This window comes from Homarus americanus, unplaced genomic scaffold, assembly GCF_018991925.1.
Source record: "Homarus americanus isolate GMGI-L3 unplaced genomic scaffold, GMGI_Hamer_2.0 scaffold15894, whole genome shotgun sequence".
Taxonomy (NCBI): Eukaryota; Metazoa; Arthropoda; class Malacostraca; order Decapoda; family Nephropidae; genus Homarus; species Homarus americanus.
In genome coordinates this window covers 847,529-864,958 of record NW_024754249.1, presented here as the reverse complement: position 1 = coordinate 864,958, position 17,430 = coordinate 847,529, and the positions used below count along the sequence as shown (strand labels likewise).

General features: G+C 35.5%; 1 protein-coding gene across 2 annotated transcripts in view; it reads right to left on the bottom strand.

Annotated features, from left to right (window-relative positions):
- Window positions 1-17,430, bottom strand: part of LOC121855737 (DNA (cytosine-5)-methyltransferase 3A-like) — a 57,222-nt gene that overhangs the window by 15,279 nt on the left and 24,513 nt on the right. For both annotated transcript variants that reach the window (XM_042350841.1, XM_042350842.1), the window contains 5 exons: window positions 15,930-16,080; window positions 13,913-14,042; window positions 11,014-11,159; window positions 6,105-6,195; window positions 1,203-1,344 (listed from right to left, as the gene is read on the bottom strand). In XM_042350841.1, coding sequence (XP_042206775.1) covers window positions 1,203-1,344; window positions 6,105-6,195; window positions 11,014-11,159; window positions 13,913-14,042; window positions 15,930-16,080 — 660 coding nt within the window. The remainder of the gene's footprint in view (window positions 1-1,202; window positions 1,345-6,104; window positions 6,196-11,013; window positions 11,160-13,912; window positions 14,043-15,929; window positions 16,081-17,430) is intronic.

Below are 17,430 nucleotides of genomic sequence, written 5' to 3'. Positions count from 1 at the left end.
AATATAACTTACACTGCTGGAATTCTTGTAAGATAGTGATTAATTTGAGTATAAAAATGCAAAAATTTGGACTAGACATAAAATTTTTAGTAATTATTTAGTACATTTGAGTACAGTACAGGTTTGCCCTTAGGACAATTACTTCTTTTACTTTTTTACAATACACTGTATGTATTTAGGATGAAATATGCATGTAAACGAGTAAAAAAAATGAAGAAAGCTACGTATATCTACTCAAAAATATGAGTTGAAAAGCTTGTACTTAAATGTACTACACTAAAGGACTAAAATTTTTATCTCTTGCAAACTATAGGATGTTTATACTCAAATTATTTGCTATCTTGCAAGGATTCCAGCAATGTAAGTTATATTCTGCTAAATTTAAAATTAAAATTTAAGGATCATTGTGGGGCTGCTTATTTGCTCAGTGGCCCCCAGAACCCCCACTTGGTAAAAGTTAGGACAAGTACCAAAATTGTCTGGACTTTCGAGGGTTTACTATATGTTCTATTTTGCCTCAGGCCAAATCTCACATCAGACATACAATTATCCTCTGAAAGATAAACAATTTACATGCCATGGAAATATAGTACAGGTACCACAATACTGTTTGGGGCTGGTCCCATAAACTCTCTAACAAACCAGCAAACTGGAGCACTCAGCAAAGCAAGCAATTTATATTGTAATGTAATTTATACTATGCATAAAACTACTAGTTAGAATATGTGAATGCAGTACACACTTAGCTGTTTGCACCACCAAAGGTGGTGTAGACCAAAATTATTAATGGGTGAAGCTGCAACTAAATCTGAGGTGGAAATGCTTTCAGCCAATGTCAAGCAAATTAATAGTTCAGTGCATATGTGTTCATGCTCAGCAGTAATAAATTTCATTCAATCTCCCACTTTTATGGTACCTTCATGTCAATAGATGTCCTTAAGGAATATTGTACTGTTTAAAGCAGAAAAATAAATTATTTCCATAATTGATTAATTTTCTAAATTCCAGGGACACAAGTTGGGACCTAGAGAGTCATCCCTTTAAGCTTGCTGGCTATACTAGTTAAATGATGCTAAGGAAAAGTTATATATGAAGTTGACTCCACAATCCATCTTCCTCAAACTATGAGGGTGAAGTTCATAATTTGTTTTGCATGCTGGTTAATTACTAGTCTACTTTATACGACCAGAAAAACAACGTACATGTTGATATGCAACTTGATTTCTTGAGGCATATTTGAAACATTTTCAAATAACCAGAAGAGATGAGTGTTGCCATTGACAGCTTGAATAGTTTTCTGGACACGGAAAAAATGAAAGAAAAGAATTCCACTACCAGTAGGATCTGAAAAGAAGTCAAGTCCATAAATCAAATATGTAACACAAAATATCCTACAAAACTAAAACAATTCAGTTCCATAAAATACAATAAACAGCAAGTGTACTGTATTCTCCACATTTTGTACTAATAAAAATAACTATCAAAGTGCAAGTCACAAGATACAGGTAATTTCATGAGAAGACCTTAAATACTAGATCAATATTAATAAGAGTATATCTGAGTAATACAAGATACTTCCAGAGTGTTTATCAAACTGAATAAGTGGTAAATGAAAATGAAAGACATAGTAAATTTCCTTTTTCTAGAGGAGCCTGTCGTCAGGTGGCTCTTGTTAGATGGGGGCAAACTTCCAAAGGATCCTTGGGCATATTGGCTGTGCTCCTAGTGTCTGCCATAATTAATCTAATAGTACTACAATGTATTATCTAACCGACAACCCTTCCTCTGCTGTACAGCAGGGAAGATTACACCTGGTTTAAAAGTAGCCAAGAACAGGCTCATCATCTTCATCTGAAGCTGAAACCCATGAACGTCTATCATTCAGAGAACCCGTCATTTCGCTGTCCAACCAGGTGTGGATGTTGACAGCGCAGATCCAGAACTACATCATCCAGTACCCCTCCAACATGTGCAAGAAGTATTGTGACAAGAACATATGGTCATAGACAATGCCCCTGTAAATCCACCCACTATGGGAGCGTGGTTAAAACACTCAAGGTGAAACTCCAACCACTTAACACCACCTCACTCCTCCAACCCATGGATCAAAGCATCATATACACTTTCAAGGCCTACTATCTCGGGCGGATGATGAGGGAACTTGTACAGCAGACTGAAGACAACAGGAACAGTATCAAGGAGTTCTGGAAGAATTACAACATCAAGGCCATTGATCACACCAATGAATCTTGGAAGGAAGTGTCACATTAAACTATGAGTGGTGTGTGGTCCAAGATTTGTACTTAGTCCCTGCGCTATTTCTTAGGATTTGCTGATGTGGGAAAACTGCAGCAGAACATCATCAACCTTTATTCAAGACATCTTCAAAGGCAACTGTATAAATACAAAAGCTAAGGTGCTCCAGTGTTTCCCTTTTCCAGTGTGATCTTATCAAGATTTATCTTATCCACGTTTCCAGTGTGGATATATATTATAGGGTGATTCAGCAAAGAGTACATTAAATTGAAGGATGAAATCCTTGGATAATTCTAAACCACAATATTTCTCTGGTAAAATGTCAGATTCTGCATATGCCCACGTGTTCGTGACAGATGCGAGCAAATTAAACATAGTCCAAGCATTCTGGAAAGCGTCAGACAATCAATGGTTCAACGTGTACAGGCCTGCATTGAGGCAGAAGGGGGCAGCTTTGAACATTTCCTTTAGGTTGTAACAAAGAGGGGTCACACTGTAGAGATGTGACGAAATTATTACAAAAACCTACGGGGATTTCACTTCAAATTCACTCTCATTAATACATCTTAAACATCTTAAATGTATTGTAACATATGAACTATACAGAATCTGACACTTTACCATAGACATTGTGGTTTAGAAATATCCAAGGATTTCATCCCCCAATTTAATGTACTCTTCGCTGAATCACCCTGCATATACTCCCCCGTTTACGGAAAGGTTCTGTTCCTGGACCCTATCTGTAAGCCGAATTTTCTGAAAACCAAAAATGACCCTTTCATGAGGTAAACATGTACTGTACTGAATCACAGATGGCATATCACAAGGGGAGATGATCAGCTGCCTTCTGCATATCCTCTGCAAATAGTGCTGTTAAGCCGTACCAGTTACCTTCCGTAAGAACAAACTTTTGCACAACCCAAATTTTTTTATAATGGGACTTATGGGAGGCATTCTGTATCCCCAAATTTCTGTAAATTGAGTGTTCTGTGTGTGTGTGTGTGTGTGTGTGTGGGGATTTTTACCCTCTTTTCAAAAAAAACAAAAACAATAAAATTAATGAAAAATGCAAACTATATTCTTTAAATACTGTTTATGAATGCACCTTATACAATATAAATTAATAATAACATGGTCACAAAAGAGGAGATGGGATGCCATTGTTTTTGTTAGTGTTTGCACCCGGGAGTCCGGGGCGATGGTTCTACAAAAGAAAATGAAGAAAATAAGACCCTGGTTGTAGCTGTTTTAAGTAATGTTAATAAATGGAACAATAGAAGTAGCTAACCACTAATGGCAAAGAAAAAAGCGAGATGGACTGGGAACGCCTACATATACATGTGCATTCAAGGAAACAGTGTCATTTATCTTAGTAAGAATATGTACAAAAGATTCATTATTGTTTATTACTGAATATGTACTGTATTTGATTGAATTAATCTTTATACAGTATATGCAAAATGAACAATACAATTCATAATACTATGTAGAATATTAAAACACTAGAGGAAACAAGACGGCATTGTTTTCGTTAGTGTTTACACCCATAATGTTAGTTATCCACCTGTAACTGAAGAAAATAAGACCCTGGTTGCTGTTGTAGTAAAATTAACGTAAAAAATATGTGGTCCCTCGGTTAACGAACTCAATTCGTTCCAGAGGGTCATTCGTTAACCGAAACCATTGTTTCAATGGGATATTGGGTAATTGGTTCCAGCTCACAGAAAACTATATACAAAGTAAAGCCAAAATCACAGATATACACACAGTGGTCCCTCGGTTAACGAACACTTCGGTTAACAAATTACCTTCCATAAGAATCTTCAATTCGGTTAACGAACAAAATTCGATTAACGAATCCTTACGAAAATCACGTTTTGTTGTGAGCATCAGCTGGTAAGCTAATGGACTGGTCTGCCAATTCAGTAATCTGTTCTATATTTACATTCGTTTTCAATGGAGTAAATATCAATAAAGTTGTGCTCTTTAATATTCTTGCATTTTTTATATTAAAATTATTAGCCATTTTAACATTTATTTAACATATTGATAATATACACAGTACAGGGAATTAGTTTTTTGTGAGCCCATCAGATGCTTGACTCAGTCACAAGGCATCAGTTGGGCTTTGAAAACAGTGGAGTGAACATCTATTTTGTTGGTGTCTTGAATATTTTTGCATTTTTCATTGAAATTATTGGTCATTCTGAAATTTATTTAACATATTGATAATATATAGTGCAGTGTTGATTTAAATAAAATAATCTTGAATTACATCTAGTGAACTTAAAATTTTATTGGTGAAATTACTGCATCAAGCATGGGTCCCCTGAAAGGTGATATCTCCTCCATCCCCAATTCCTTCTCTTCTCCCTTCTCCTCCACCCCCACTTCTAATTCCCATCATCATCATCAACCAGGAACCTTCTACATACACACCTCAAAGTAAGTGTACTTAACTGCATTTTTTTTTTACTTTGTATGTACCTTGCGGTGAGCTGGAACCAATTACCCAATATCCCATTGAAACAATGGATTCGGTTAACGAAATTTTCGGCTAACTAACGACCCTCTGGAACGAATTGTGTTCGTTAACCGAGGGACCACTGTACCAAACTAAATTATTCCATTGAAACAACACTTCGATTTTGTGCGAATTCGATTTAAAGCGACCTCTCTTGGAACGTATCTACCATTATACCGAAGTTCTACTGCATACACAAAGAACTGTACACTTACCCCAATAATGGAAGGCAGATCCAGCTGGACATGCCTCACTGCAAGAGGCTTGCAGTCATTTTGAGTCTGAGTGCTTTGAAATTCCATATTCAGCACATATTTGTGAGGGAGCATGTCATCTTACAACAAATATTTGTATTTATTTATTTATTTTTGTCTCAAAAAATAATTTTTTCCAGCTTAAGAGGGGTCCGCCTTAGCGAGGTTTTACTGTACTATATAAACTGTGATATTTCTTTTACGAAAAGAACTTGACATTTACTGTGGTAAATTAATTTAATGTAGTTGTAAAAATGGTTAGTTGAGAATTTTTATACTGTTTTTATGGATTTTTCTTCTTCTAATATATAAATAAATTCTTTGCAGAATCAAGAGCACCAAAGCTAAGCAGTGCCAAACGAATCTGCTCTAAGACGAATATTACTATACAGCATGTGTTGAAATAACAATCAGTTCACCTTTAAATGAGCACAGACAGTTGCTGTAAGAGTAAAGTATACATACAGCTTTAGAATAAAACTGCTTAAAGGTGGTGTTCCTGTAGTAAACAGGCAGATGATGTGGGATGAGATGCATCTGTTAGGCTCAACCATAAAATTTCCTCACTGAAAAAAAAGCGGACACAGCAAAATAACCAGAAAGCCAAATTTCACATTGTGGGGTTTTCCCAACAACTAAAATGAGTTCTGGATGGTCATAAAATTCCCCATTCTAACCTTGCACATGGTGGCTGTTGGGAAAAACTCAAAAGCCAAATTTTGCATTTTGGTTATTTTGTTATGTCTACAATGACTATATCACAAAAACTGGTTTTTAGAAAAAAAAAGCCCCCCTTTTTTTAAATGCGAGTAAATCTGTTGCTTGACCCAAACACATATAATGCTCAAACCTATCCTATGCAAGCAAAAAATGGGCAGGCTGGGGTTGAGATGAATCTTAGGCATTAATGCTTTTTAGTAAAAAAAAATAAAATAAATAAAAGATAATAATAATAATAATAAAAATAAATGAGCGAGAATGTCATGAAACAAACTGTTCTAAAAGAAAGCATCTTAAACTAGGGATGCCTGTACTAACTTTATATAATCTTATAGTGTATGTGTACTTACCAAATAATCCTTTTCTGTTTGGATTGACAAAACTGAAGTCATTGCAAGGGGAACCTCCAATGAGAAGATCAATTGGGCATATCTCAGTAATCTGTAATAATACACACTGGTAGTAATTAATAGTACTGTATATCACAGTAATATGAAAATGATAATGCAAGCATAAACATCACTGTTAAAACTAGGGTTCTTTTATTAATACAGAGGAAAAATTAATTTTTGGTCTTCATTCACAATGTTGAATTGCATGTAAAAGAAATTTGGATTTCCTCCATAAAAATTCTGAACAATTCTGAACAGTCAACTCTGAACTTTGTGATTTGTGCAAATAAAATAAAATAAAAATAAATAAATAAATAAATAAAAAATAAAATATATTCAAAGGCCAAAGTACAGTACTATATACAAAATTATTAATTAATGATAACACTTAAGACTTTCTTAAATAAGAAGATTTTATACTAATATGAGCAAATTCTTAACCATCTTTTTCTTCTCACCTTATTAATATAAACTAGACTTGTGTCTGGAACCTTGACAATAAAATAAATTCAAACATTTGGTTATTTTAGGTTATCATTCACTTTTAAAATAAGATTTATATACCATAAGCTTACTACTTGACAAAAATGTACCCCTAAGGGACGAAGGCTCTTAAAGTTTTACTGCGAAGCATAAACATGTACCACTTGGATTCCTTAATTTTTTTGCCATCAGTTAATTATTAAACATAACTTGTGGAACACCACCATAATCTCAGTCTCCTTTTGCACAATGTAGATAATATATAATCAGGTCCTGCTCTGGCCACACTTGCATGAGTTTGCAATAACTACCTGATGGCAGCACTCCAGGATGCATGATCTCTTGCAACTTCATTAGTCATTTCTCACAACCTCTCTTATTTTCCACACTCAAACTCATGCATCTCTTGACCCACTGTCCTCCCCATTCTCTGTGTATGCCTTAATCTTGGCCTATCTCAACACAAAACTTTACCAATACCCAGCAACCTTCTCTGCACAGGGTTTCCTATCACTCAATGTCAAAATACACATCAATCTCACCATTCTCATTTCACTTTAATCAAGTACAGTACTCCCTCTTTATCGACGGGGGTTACGTTCTGTAAACGGCCGTCGATAAAGAAACCGTCGATACCGTGATGGTTACGTAATTTTTCTAACTATTATTAGCATATGTTGAATAAATGTACCTTTAATCATTAATGCGTTTCCTTTACGCATAACCTTAAATAATAGTGTATAAATAATAATATAATAAGTGGACAAAAATACTAGCAAACTTACGATTTCATTTATTGAAGTGAACATCGGTCCTTACAGTAAACAAAACAGTGTACAGTACAGTAAAAGTCCAAAAATCCGGCTGCCCAAGGCAAATTGTTTACCATTTATTATTACAACACTTTACACTGAAACGCGGGTAGTTTCAACAAAAATATTGTATATTTCCATTCAAGTATTTATTCAAGTCAATTAGGAGGGAATATTATTGTAATACAACAGTTTTTTAACTAAACCATTCGAAAAGTGATTACGGTAACATCTTTTGAACGAAAGAAAGTGAGTCATTGTTTTCGTCACGATTTGATCCCACTTTCCACTTTAATACGTACGTCATTTCAACAAAAATATTACATTTCCGTGAATGTATTATATCAAGCACAGTATGAATAGAATATCATTGTAATATAACAGAATTTTAACCGAAAACTATTAAAAAAACGAGTAACATCTCAAGAACATCGGAAGCATAGGTAAAGTCTTTTGTTTTCGACATGTATTTTATCCTATTTTACATTGAAATACATCACGTTTCAGCAAAACTACTATTTATTTCCGAGAATATATTCATTCAGGCGCAGTTTAGGTAAAATATACGTGTGATGTAATAATTTTTTAACTGAAAACGATTCGAAAAACACGTAGCCTCTAGCCCTGTTCAAGGAGAGGACTGGGAGGAGCTGTTTGGTGCTGCAGACGATGACAAGGAAAATGATTTTGATGGATTTTAATGAAAATATTCAGAAATATGGTATCGTAATATTTATTCAAGTCAATTAGGATATTATTGTAATACAATACAACAGTTTTTTAACTAAACCATTCGAAAAGTGATTACGGTAACATCTTTTGAACGAAAGAAAGCGCAAGTCATTGTTTTCGTCACGATTTGATCCCACTTTCCACTGTAATACGTACGTCATTTTAGCAAAAATATTACATTTCCGTGAATGTATTATATCAAGCACAGTATGAATAGAATATCATTGTAATATAACAGAATTTTAACCGAAAACTATTAAAAAAACGAGTAACATCTCAAGAACATCGGAAGCTTAGGTAAAGTCTTTTGTTTCCGTCATGTATTTTATCCTATTTTACATTGAAATACATCACGTTTCAGCAAAACTACTATTTATTTCCGAGAATATATTCATTCAGGCGCAGTTTAGGTAAAATATACGTGTGATGTAATAATTTTTTAACTGAAAATGATTCGAAAAACACGTACCCTCTAGCCCTGTTCAAGGAGAGGACTGGGAGAAGCTGTTTGGTGCCAAAATAAAAATCCGGCTAAATAATCCGTCGATAATCGAAACCGTCGATAAAAAATCCGTCGATAAAGAGGGAGTACTGTACAGGTATTCCTCGATATACGAATGGGGGTAGGTTCCAAAATAAAATTCATTAAGAGAATTTTCATATTTCGAATAACAAAACAAATAGGAAAAATAGAATCTGATTCCCCAATGACAAAAATACCCCCAAAACATGAAATCGGTTCACAAACAAGAAAAAACATACCAAGCAAATGATAAATAGCGCACAACTACTGAAATTCCTTACCTAACACATTAAAAACATTAATTAGTTACTATACTATCTACATGAAAATATGCAGTTAAACTGTTAAGGAAAAGCTAAATAAAAGTTTAATACAGCCACCAGCAGTGCCATTTGCATAGATGCTGGCTGCTTCACTCATGGCCACCCTCAAGCGTCACCACAGCAACGCAGCCCGGCCACCTCTGCCGACACAGCATCACCCCTCCCCCCTGCTCTCACACACAGGGAAATGTTTATTCCCTCATAGACCTTATAATAGTTATTTTACCTTTTTTTTTGGACATTATGTGCTGTATGTAGGATTGTGTGTGCATGTAACCGAGTGGAAAAAAAAGTGAAGACAGAGAAGTTTACCTATCCAAAATTACGAGTTGAAAAATAATCATAACATAACTCCCCCAGATCATCCTGCTAACTCTCGCTGATGCAGGAAGAAATGTTTATTCTTTATGTTTTTGACCATATGATAATTTTTGTATTATTATTTTTTGCACAATCTGTATGTAGGATTGTGTGCATGTAACTGGATGAAAAAATTACGAATTATGAGTTGAAAAATTACCATGACCTAACTCCTACCTCAGCCTGGTAGGGAGAGCGCTAGGTGATGTAGCTGCCCCAGCTGACTCCTAAAGGCACGCAATTTGAATTTTGGCCGGGACCCAAATTCGTATAAGCAGTGTATACTTTTGTAACATAAAAGAGGTAGTACTTTAGGAAATTTGTATCCAAAAATGTTTGTATCTCAAATGTTTGTATATCAAGGGATACCTGTATGTGTATAGCATCCTCTTTAGTGCGTATACTGCACAGTTATGGAGAACTTGAGCTTTATTCCTTTGTGTCTTACTCTAAAATTTACTTCAGATTGGTTAGAGATATTGCTCCTATTTGGGGAGCAAGCTGAGCATAGCACTGAGAATTGGTACCCCCTACCTTCCTTATTGGTTTGCTTTCATAAACGAATTAGCTTGATCCAAGACTTTAGTTTTTATCTGAAAAGAGTGATTCTGAAATACAGTTTTATATCCAAGATGAGATTGAGTAACTCAGTAACCCTCCCTGTTCCCTATGGAGTACTGAGATGAGATGGATCTGGGATGTTGTTCCTCAAGTTGGGGATTATAAGCGACATGCAATGAATGAAAAGATCAGAGGGTTATGTTTCTTCAAGCTTGGAAGCAAAATTCCCATGCCTTCTACCTCTTCAAACCAGAATAACGCTAGGCTTATTGGGTGTGAGAAACAAGAAGATACAAACATTACAAGAGCTCTAGATACATTATTAAACTACAGACTTTTTTTCTTAAATGGACATGATCCCTATATCACAACCTCTGGCTAAGAAATTAAAAAAGAATATACTTCCTACCCTTTTTTTCTCATCTTATTTCTTTCCAAAAAATTCTTGTTTCCTCATTGGAGGGGTAAAGACAAAATCTAGGTCAAAGGGAGGATTACAACCCCCTGTATTCCTGATGAAGAATCTGCCTGTGAGTATGAGGAGGATCACTGCACCCAAGAAAGAGGAATTTTCTTCTCCAGTGTTCCCCAGTAACACTTCACTCAGCAAGCTGCTTTTATCCTGCCAAACATACTCAAGTTTACCCAACACCCTTACAACTATTCTGGATTGGAATCAGTGGAGTTGAAAATGTAATGAACAGTGGCTGGGTTAGTCTGTGTGTCCTACACTGGCCAATGGCACAGGTGTAGACCTTAGCAGAATGCTACCTTTACTGTATTCTCTGTTTGATGCTTTTGATATTCCAAATGCTTATTTGGTGGTCTAGGAGTCCAACAACAAATTGATTCATTCTTGACTAGACTTTTGAGATTAAAGAAATTGGTCTATGACTAGCTAGCAAGCTGATGAGATGATAATGTTAAGTAAATGAATATAGAAGTATAGCACAAGTGAATAAATACAGTACTGTACTGTATAGTTATTTGAACTATAAACTTCTTACTCAATATTTTTTTTCACAAGAAATTTAAATTTAGTTAATGAAATTATGGTTATATATTTTACTTACCTGTCCATTGGTAAAGTTCTGAACATCTCCAATGAAGGTAATTTTTGTTCCAAAGTTTAAGGTTGCCACATTCATTGCAGATTTATTTATTTCAGAAGCAAAATATGCTTCTACTTCAAGACCAAGTTTATCCAGTGCGTAAAAGCCTATGAAAGATAATTTAATAGTAAGTAAACGTATTACATGCACAAAACCATTAATATATACAGTAGACCCTCAATACAATATAATGCAAGAGTGGGACCAAGAATGAAAATGTCAAAAAATGATATTAATCTACAATAAATTTAGAGAGAGAAAGAGATATCCCCCCCCCCCCTTTTTATAGGCACAGAATCATTTTATGTCCCACATCAAGGCCTGGGGGAGGGGGGGATAATATAATAATAATAATAATAAAGAGCCATAAATAAATAAAAAAATAAAAAAAATATGAATAGTGAGAAATGATATACAGGTATGTATGTTGTGTTGTCAAAGTAAGAGAAACAGTTGAAACCCTCCAATTATGTATAAATGAGGCAGAAAGTCAGATCAGCAACCTGGGACTTGGTCACAATTTTAGTGGTGTCATATGGCAGCAGGGTCTACCATTGGACAACACATAATGCTTCCAATATCTTCCCAGGATGTAGTACCTCCCTGTTTGATAGCTGCCTACTTCCTACTACCTGTGAAAATGTCAGAAATGATCTTAATGTTGATCCTAGGGCTCTAGTGATATCCAGAGTTCACTTCCCATTTTCAAGACGACTTGATGAATCCATTTTTACATTTGAACTAATACCCTTTGCCAATGACTGGCTAGCTAGCCAGTCGGGCAGTTGGTTAGTTCTCTATTATGCACTGTTGACAAGTACTATACTGTACATGTATAGGCTCTAAAAATACCTGAATATGCACCAGTCTAGTCTTAAATGAGCTCACACTCAGTGCTATCATAACATTTTCTGTCAGATTATTCCAAGAGAACCTTTCCTACATAGATGTTAGCTCTGACAGTTTTCTGTGCTTGAGGATTCATTTTTTAGAGAAGTATTTAATTTTTTTTGTCATATCAAATAAACTTTTAAAAGTTTAATATGAGCTGAAGACAATTGGTCGGCTCACAAAAAACAAGTTTCCACCCTCACTAGATGGCAGGACTGACACACACACACACAAAAGACAAAAATGAGTTTAACTTTGCTATCGAGAATTGTAAAGTGCTATGTGGAGGGGAAAGTCTATGAGGAACTGAAAATTCCACAGATCCATGAATTCACCTTGGGCTGGTTTCAAATGTTGAAAAACCAGTACAGCATCTTAAAGCCACTGGAGATAAAAATTTCAGCAAACACAGTGATGGAAAATGTTCTTATGCCAATCACTGTCAGCTAACAAGCCAACCATCCCATGATGCTCTACTCAGACTCCCTTGTGTATTGCTGGCATTTTCTACACCTCCAAACATTTCTTCACTTCCAAAATCCACACTCTCTCTTATAACTCTACAATTTGTACATATTATCATATAAAATTTAAGAATAATTTTAATTTTTATCTACAGTACAGTACACCTGGATAATTCGTGGATCTTTATTTCAAGGTCCTCTAATATTCGTGGATGACACCCTGGCAGTACCCAAGAATGTCTAAGGGTAGTTTTAAAGTTGCTGGCATTTTTGCGGCTGGGACAGGTAGCCATTCGTTCTAGAGACAGTAATTTGCTTTAACTGTATTGTATATATGTGTGTGTGTGCAGACACATGCACACACAAAACACATACAAATCAATAATAATGGGAAAATCCTCTCACAAACCAAAAAAAATAAAAAAAATATTACAAATATTGAGTCTACCCTCAAGTCCACTCCGTACTTTGTTATTAATAAAGCACGGAGTGAACTTGAGGGTAGACTCAACATTTTTACTTTTTTTTTCCGATTATTTATGAGAGGATTTTCCCATTATTATTGATTCGTATGTGTTTTGTGTGTGTATCTACACACACACACACACACATATATACAATTGAGGTAAAAGAAATAATTGTCCTAAGGGCAAACACATAAAGGGAATATACATTTCTTTGTTCTCAAGTAAAAATGTAACCTCCCCCCCTCTGTCAGCAAATGTTATTCGCGGATTTGGAGATTCGCGGCCATTTTGAGAACCAAACCCCCATGAATTTGAAGTGCATGCTATATTTAATTGTCCGCATATTGTATGAGAAAATGGAGAGAAATTATACAATCAGGCAACTGGCAAAGTGATTTTGTGAGTGGAGACAAGTCTACTTACCTTCAGTGAATTTGAAGAGTAAGTTATATGGTGACTGTAGGAGAATGATGACACATTGCGAGCTTATTTGTAGAGCTTTGTAACATTGTAAGTGTTAAAGAATGAGATAAGTAAAATAAGAATGCATACTGTTAGTAAAAAAAAAAAGTAACTTTTGGGTTTTTGTTGTACAGTCATTCGAAATTTCATAAGCCAAGGCTTAATAAATTGGGGTCTACCTGTATGCACAGTATATATATCTCCTGGTTAACAAAAACAAGGAAAATCGTGTGCAGACCTGCTGGAACCCCATAAAGGATCACTTCAACTAAAACTATAAGCAAGCTCTCTGTAACCCCCATAGGAAAAGGCAAGGAACCTTCTCATCAGAGCAGTGTCTGGGCAGGTTGGCAGTGAAAGGGAATTGTGTAATGCAGAAGTAACTGTTAAAGAATGAAACAATAAGAAAGAAAATACTGTACAACATCTACTAATTAACAACATGTAGGGGAGGGGAGCTAAGATAAAGGTCAACTATCAGGTAAACTCAATATCTACTCATTAATAACTTGTAAGGAAGGAAATTTAAGATATAGTACAGTACAACTATAAGGCAAAACACAGTCTTCTACTCACCAGTGCCAATACCATCAAAGAGGGAGAGGACTCTTAGCGGTCTATTTGGAAAAGTTGATTTATCAGGTACGTCATCCTCCAAAATCATATTACATGAATTTGATTGATGATTGCCAGATTTAGCAGCCAGCTATTAAAATTTTGTAAAGTTAGTTGCATTGTAATTGGGATGTAAATGTCTCCATAAATCCTGATTCCTTATGATGAGTGTAAGATCTGTTGATAGAATGCTGATATGAGATTCATAGACTGCTTCATACATCAAGATGAATGAGCTATTAATAATTATATTTCTAACATAGGGTTAGTTAACCCTGTGTTTGCTTGTACATCACCCCCTGTATGCTAATACTCCCTATGGGCCCCTACCTGAGCTATACAGTTACAGATAGTTGCTATGGTCAGCCAAAAAAGTAATAATAATAAATAAAAGGTAGCAACTGACAGCCAGAAGGTATGCACATTTATTTTAAATGGATTCGAACTAAATTCATATGTAAATTTAGAAATGTATCTGACAGGTATTTAAATACAATATGGAAGTAAAGATAAACCTCTATATACAATAGGCCAACCTACAATAATTCACATTAACAATGCTGATATACTAACACCACTTCCCTATCTGCGATGTAAACAAACTCAAATTAACGATATTCGGCATATGGAATGCATCACCCACTTCATTTGTCAGCTGAGGTGTCATCTACCCAAATGCCACCTCGTGGCCATCTGATGAACTACAGTGCAAGCACTGTTTCTTCTTGATTACATGTGTGTAAGAAATGGAGCGCATGTTTATTGGTCATCATTGGTGTTGTTTTTTTTCCCCCTTACAGTGAGAGGATATCACTGAAGTTCACATTATACTCTGATTTTGTGACTGTGAAGTGCTTTTCCTGTTTAAGGGACAATGAAGTTCTTTCACTCTGACTATGAAGTGCATCAGGTCAGTAATATGAAACCACTAATCCACCACCCCACCGCCACTGCAAATAAAAGTTTATATATATTGGGTCGACCTGACATTGCATCCGGTCAGGGCAGCAACATGAGACCCACTAATCCCATACCACACGTCCATCACAACATTTTCATTTTTTTTCATAAAGGAATTCACTCCCTACAATTATTATTATGTTTTCGTGACTGAAGTGAGCAGTGTAATTTTGAAAACGTCTGGGAAGGCTAAGGCACCCAGAAAACCAAGTCTCTGGAGGTGAAGCGGCATGAGACTCCCCAGAGGCTGTGTGGGAGTCAGAGTGACATCTCTACTCCACCTTCAAGAGTCCCCTTAGCCTCTAATGGGACACACAATGATGACCAGGCTTGTTCTTAAGAATGTAGTGAGTGTTGTTTAATTGTGATGTAGTGCTAGTAGTAGTCTAGGATTTTTTTTTCCAGTGATATACTGTATATGGGTGTTTGACTGGTCAGGAACCTATTTCACTGAACCGTATGCTATAATTAACCAGATTTATGATATTTCGTCCTGCGATTGGGTTTTCAGTAACCTAACCCATTGCAAATAGAGGTTTACCTATATTGTATTCATATACATTTGTACAACCTGTAATGTATCTTGTATTTAATTAAAATTTTACAAAAGTAAAATATTTAGTATTCAAATACATTTCAATGTACTGTATTTCCATCTGTCACGATCCAAAGTTTTTTTACCCCCACTGGGTGGAGAGAAGGCACAGCCAAGGTTGAAAAAAGGTCAGGCAAACATAAACTCATTCAGTAGTTTGGTGATGAGCCATAATGATGGTGGGGCTCACACACCAGCACCTCAACACAGTCACTCAGAAAAAAAATACAAGCACTGGTTTGAAATATGATTCAAAACAATGACATGATATGGTATATTAGTAGGGCTATACAGTAACTACTTTAAAAATAACAACATATAATGACAGCAAAAAGCTTAGTGTACATCTATTTGCCTGGCCTTTTTTCAACTTTGGCTTTGCCTTCCCTACAGCCTTGTACTTAATGTTAGTTTAATCATTACCTTTTCCTGCCAATTCATTCTTGGTTGAATAAGACCATGTGTATCTGGATGGTATGGCTTACACAAGAAACAGTGCCAGGGATCTGTTTCAATGATGCGTTGTACTGCACTTGGTGATACTAGCAGCTCAACACACCAAGTACAAAACACTCTGGCAAGAACACATTAGATGATTTCTTAAGTGGACATTGATTTTCTTGGCAGAATTTTTTTTTTAATTCAGAAAACATTGTTAATCCAATCTAATAGGGGGAGGGAGGGGTGTCCAGATGAGCCAATTGTCTGGATCATCTGAGTGTCCCGATGGACCCTTTTAGTCTGGACTAAACTAAATTGTTTAAATACTTTGAAAATACATACAGTATACTGTACAGCTAAAGATGATGAGAGAGATCCCAACTGCATGAGTCAAAACATAATTGCTTGTGTGCCAACTGCAGCTTGTCATACACATTAGGTGTTTTGTTTGCACTAGTTCAGATCCAGAACAGATTAACATAACATAAATACAGTTGACAAGAAGCCACTATGGCCTTTTGAGTCTAATTTTCTGTCTAATACTAGTTGGAAAAGGTGAAGAATATGGGTTAAGAGTTAATGCTGCAATTACAAAATTAATGGTTGTTTCCAAATTGGAAATAAATCCTAAAATAAAAAATATGGTTGGCATCAGGGAACTTAAACTAGTGGAAAGTTTTGTGTATCTGGGTGGCTGAAATGCCTAACTGTGTGATGAACGGAGGGGTGTGTAGAGGCCCATGTGGTTGATGAATACAAGTGTCAGATGAAGTAACACAGAGCATTATGGTGACATGAGCGGTTTGTGCTGCACACTTAATCTTTTTATTGCTACTCTTTTCATTTTAAAACAATTAAAATAACATTTGTTTCTGTTAATATTAATTAATTTTATAATTGTGTCAAATCTTATTGCTTGAAGACTGGATGTCACCTGTTCACTTACATCTCGCAGCAAGCAGCCAGCGCTACTACGGAAATAGGTGCACCATTCCCCTACAACTTAACAACCACCTCCCTCATCACCACTGCTGTGGAAATTATTTTGTATAATTCCATGTAATATTAAATTGTAAATAAAATGTTGTAGCAACTTGCCCCGCAGAACCCTAAATCACATTTGGATATTCGGCTGGTGGGTTTTGTGTGAAAAAAGTGTGAAATAGACTTGTTCTCAGGGGTAGATCATGGATTTCTGACAATAATTCATATTATCGATGATTCGCTTGTATAAAAATATAAATAGTGGCACTGGTTTATTATTAATATAAATAATTAGTCTAATGAGCACAGGTATCCATGACACGTTTCACTGGGTTGAGACAAGTTAACCATCTTTCATCAACTACTTTAATTCTCGTAAATAGGTTTATAAAAATAAACTAATAATAAATCATCAATGTATTACAAGAATTAACACAGTTATTCGAGTAGACTTTAAACTAATAAATAGTCAAGTGATACATGTCGAATGAGGATTGGT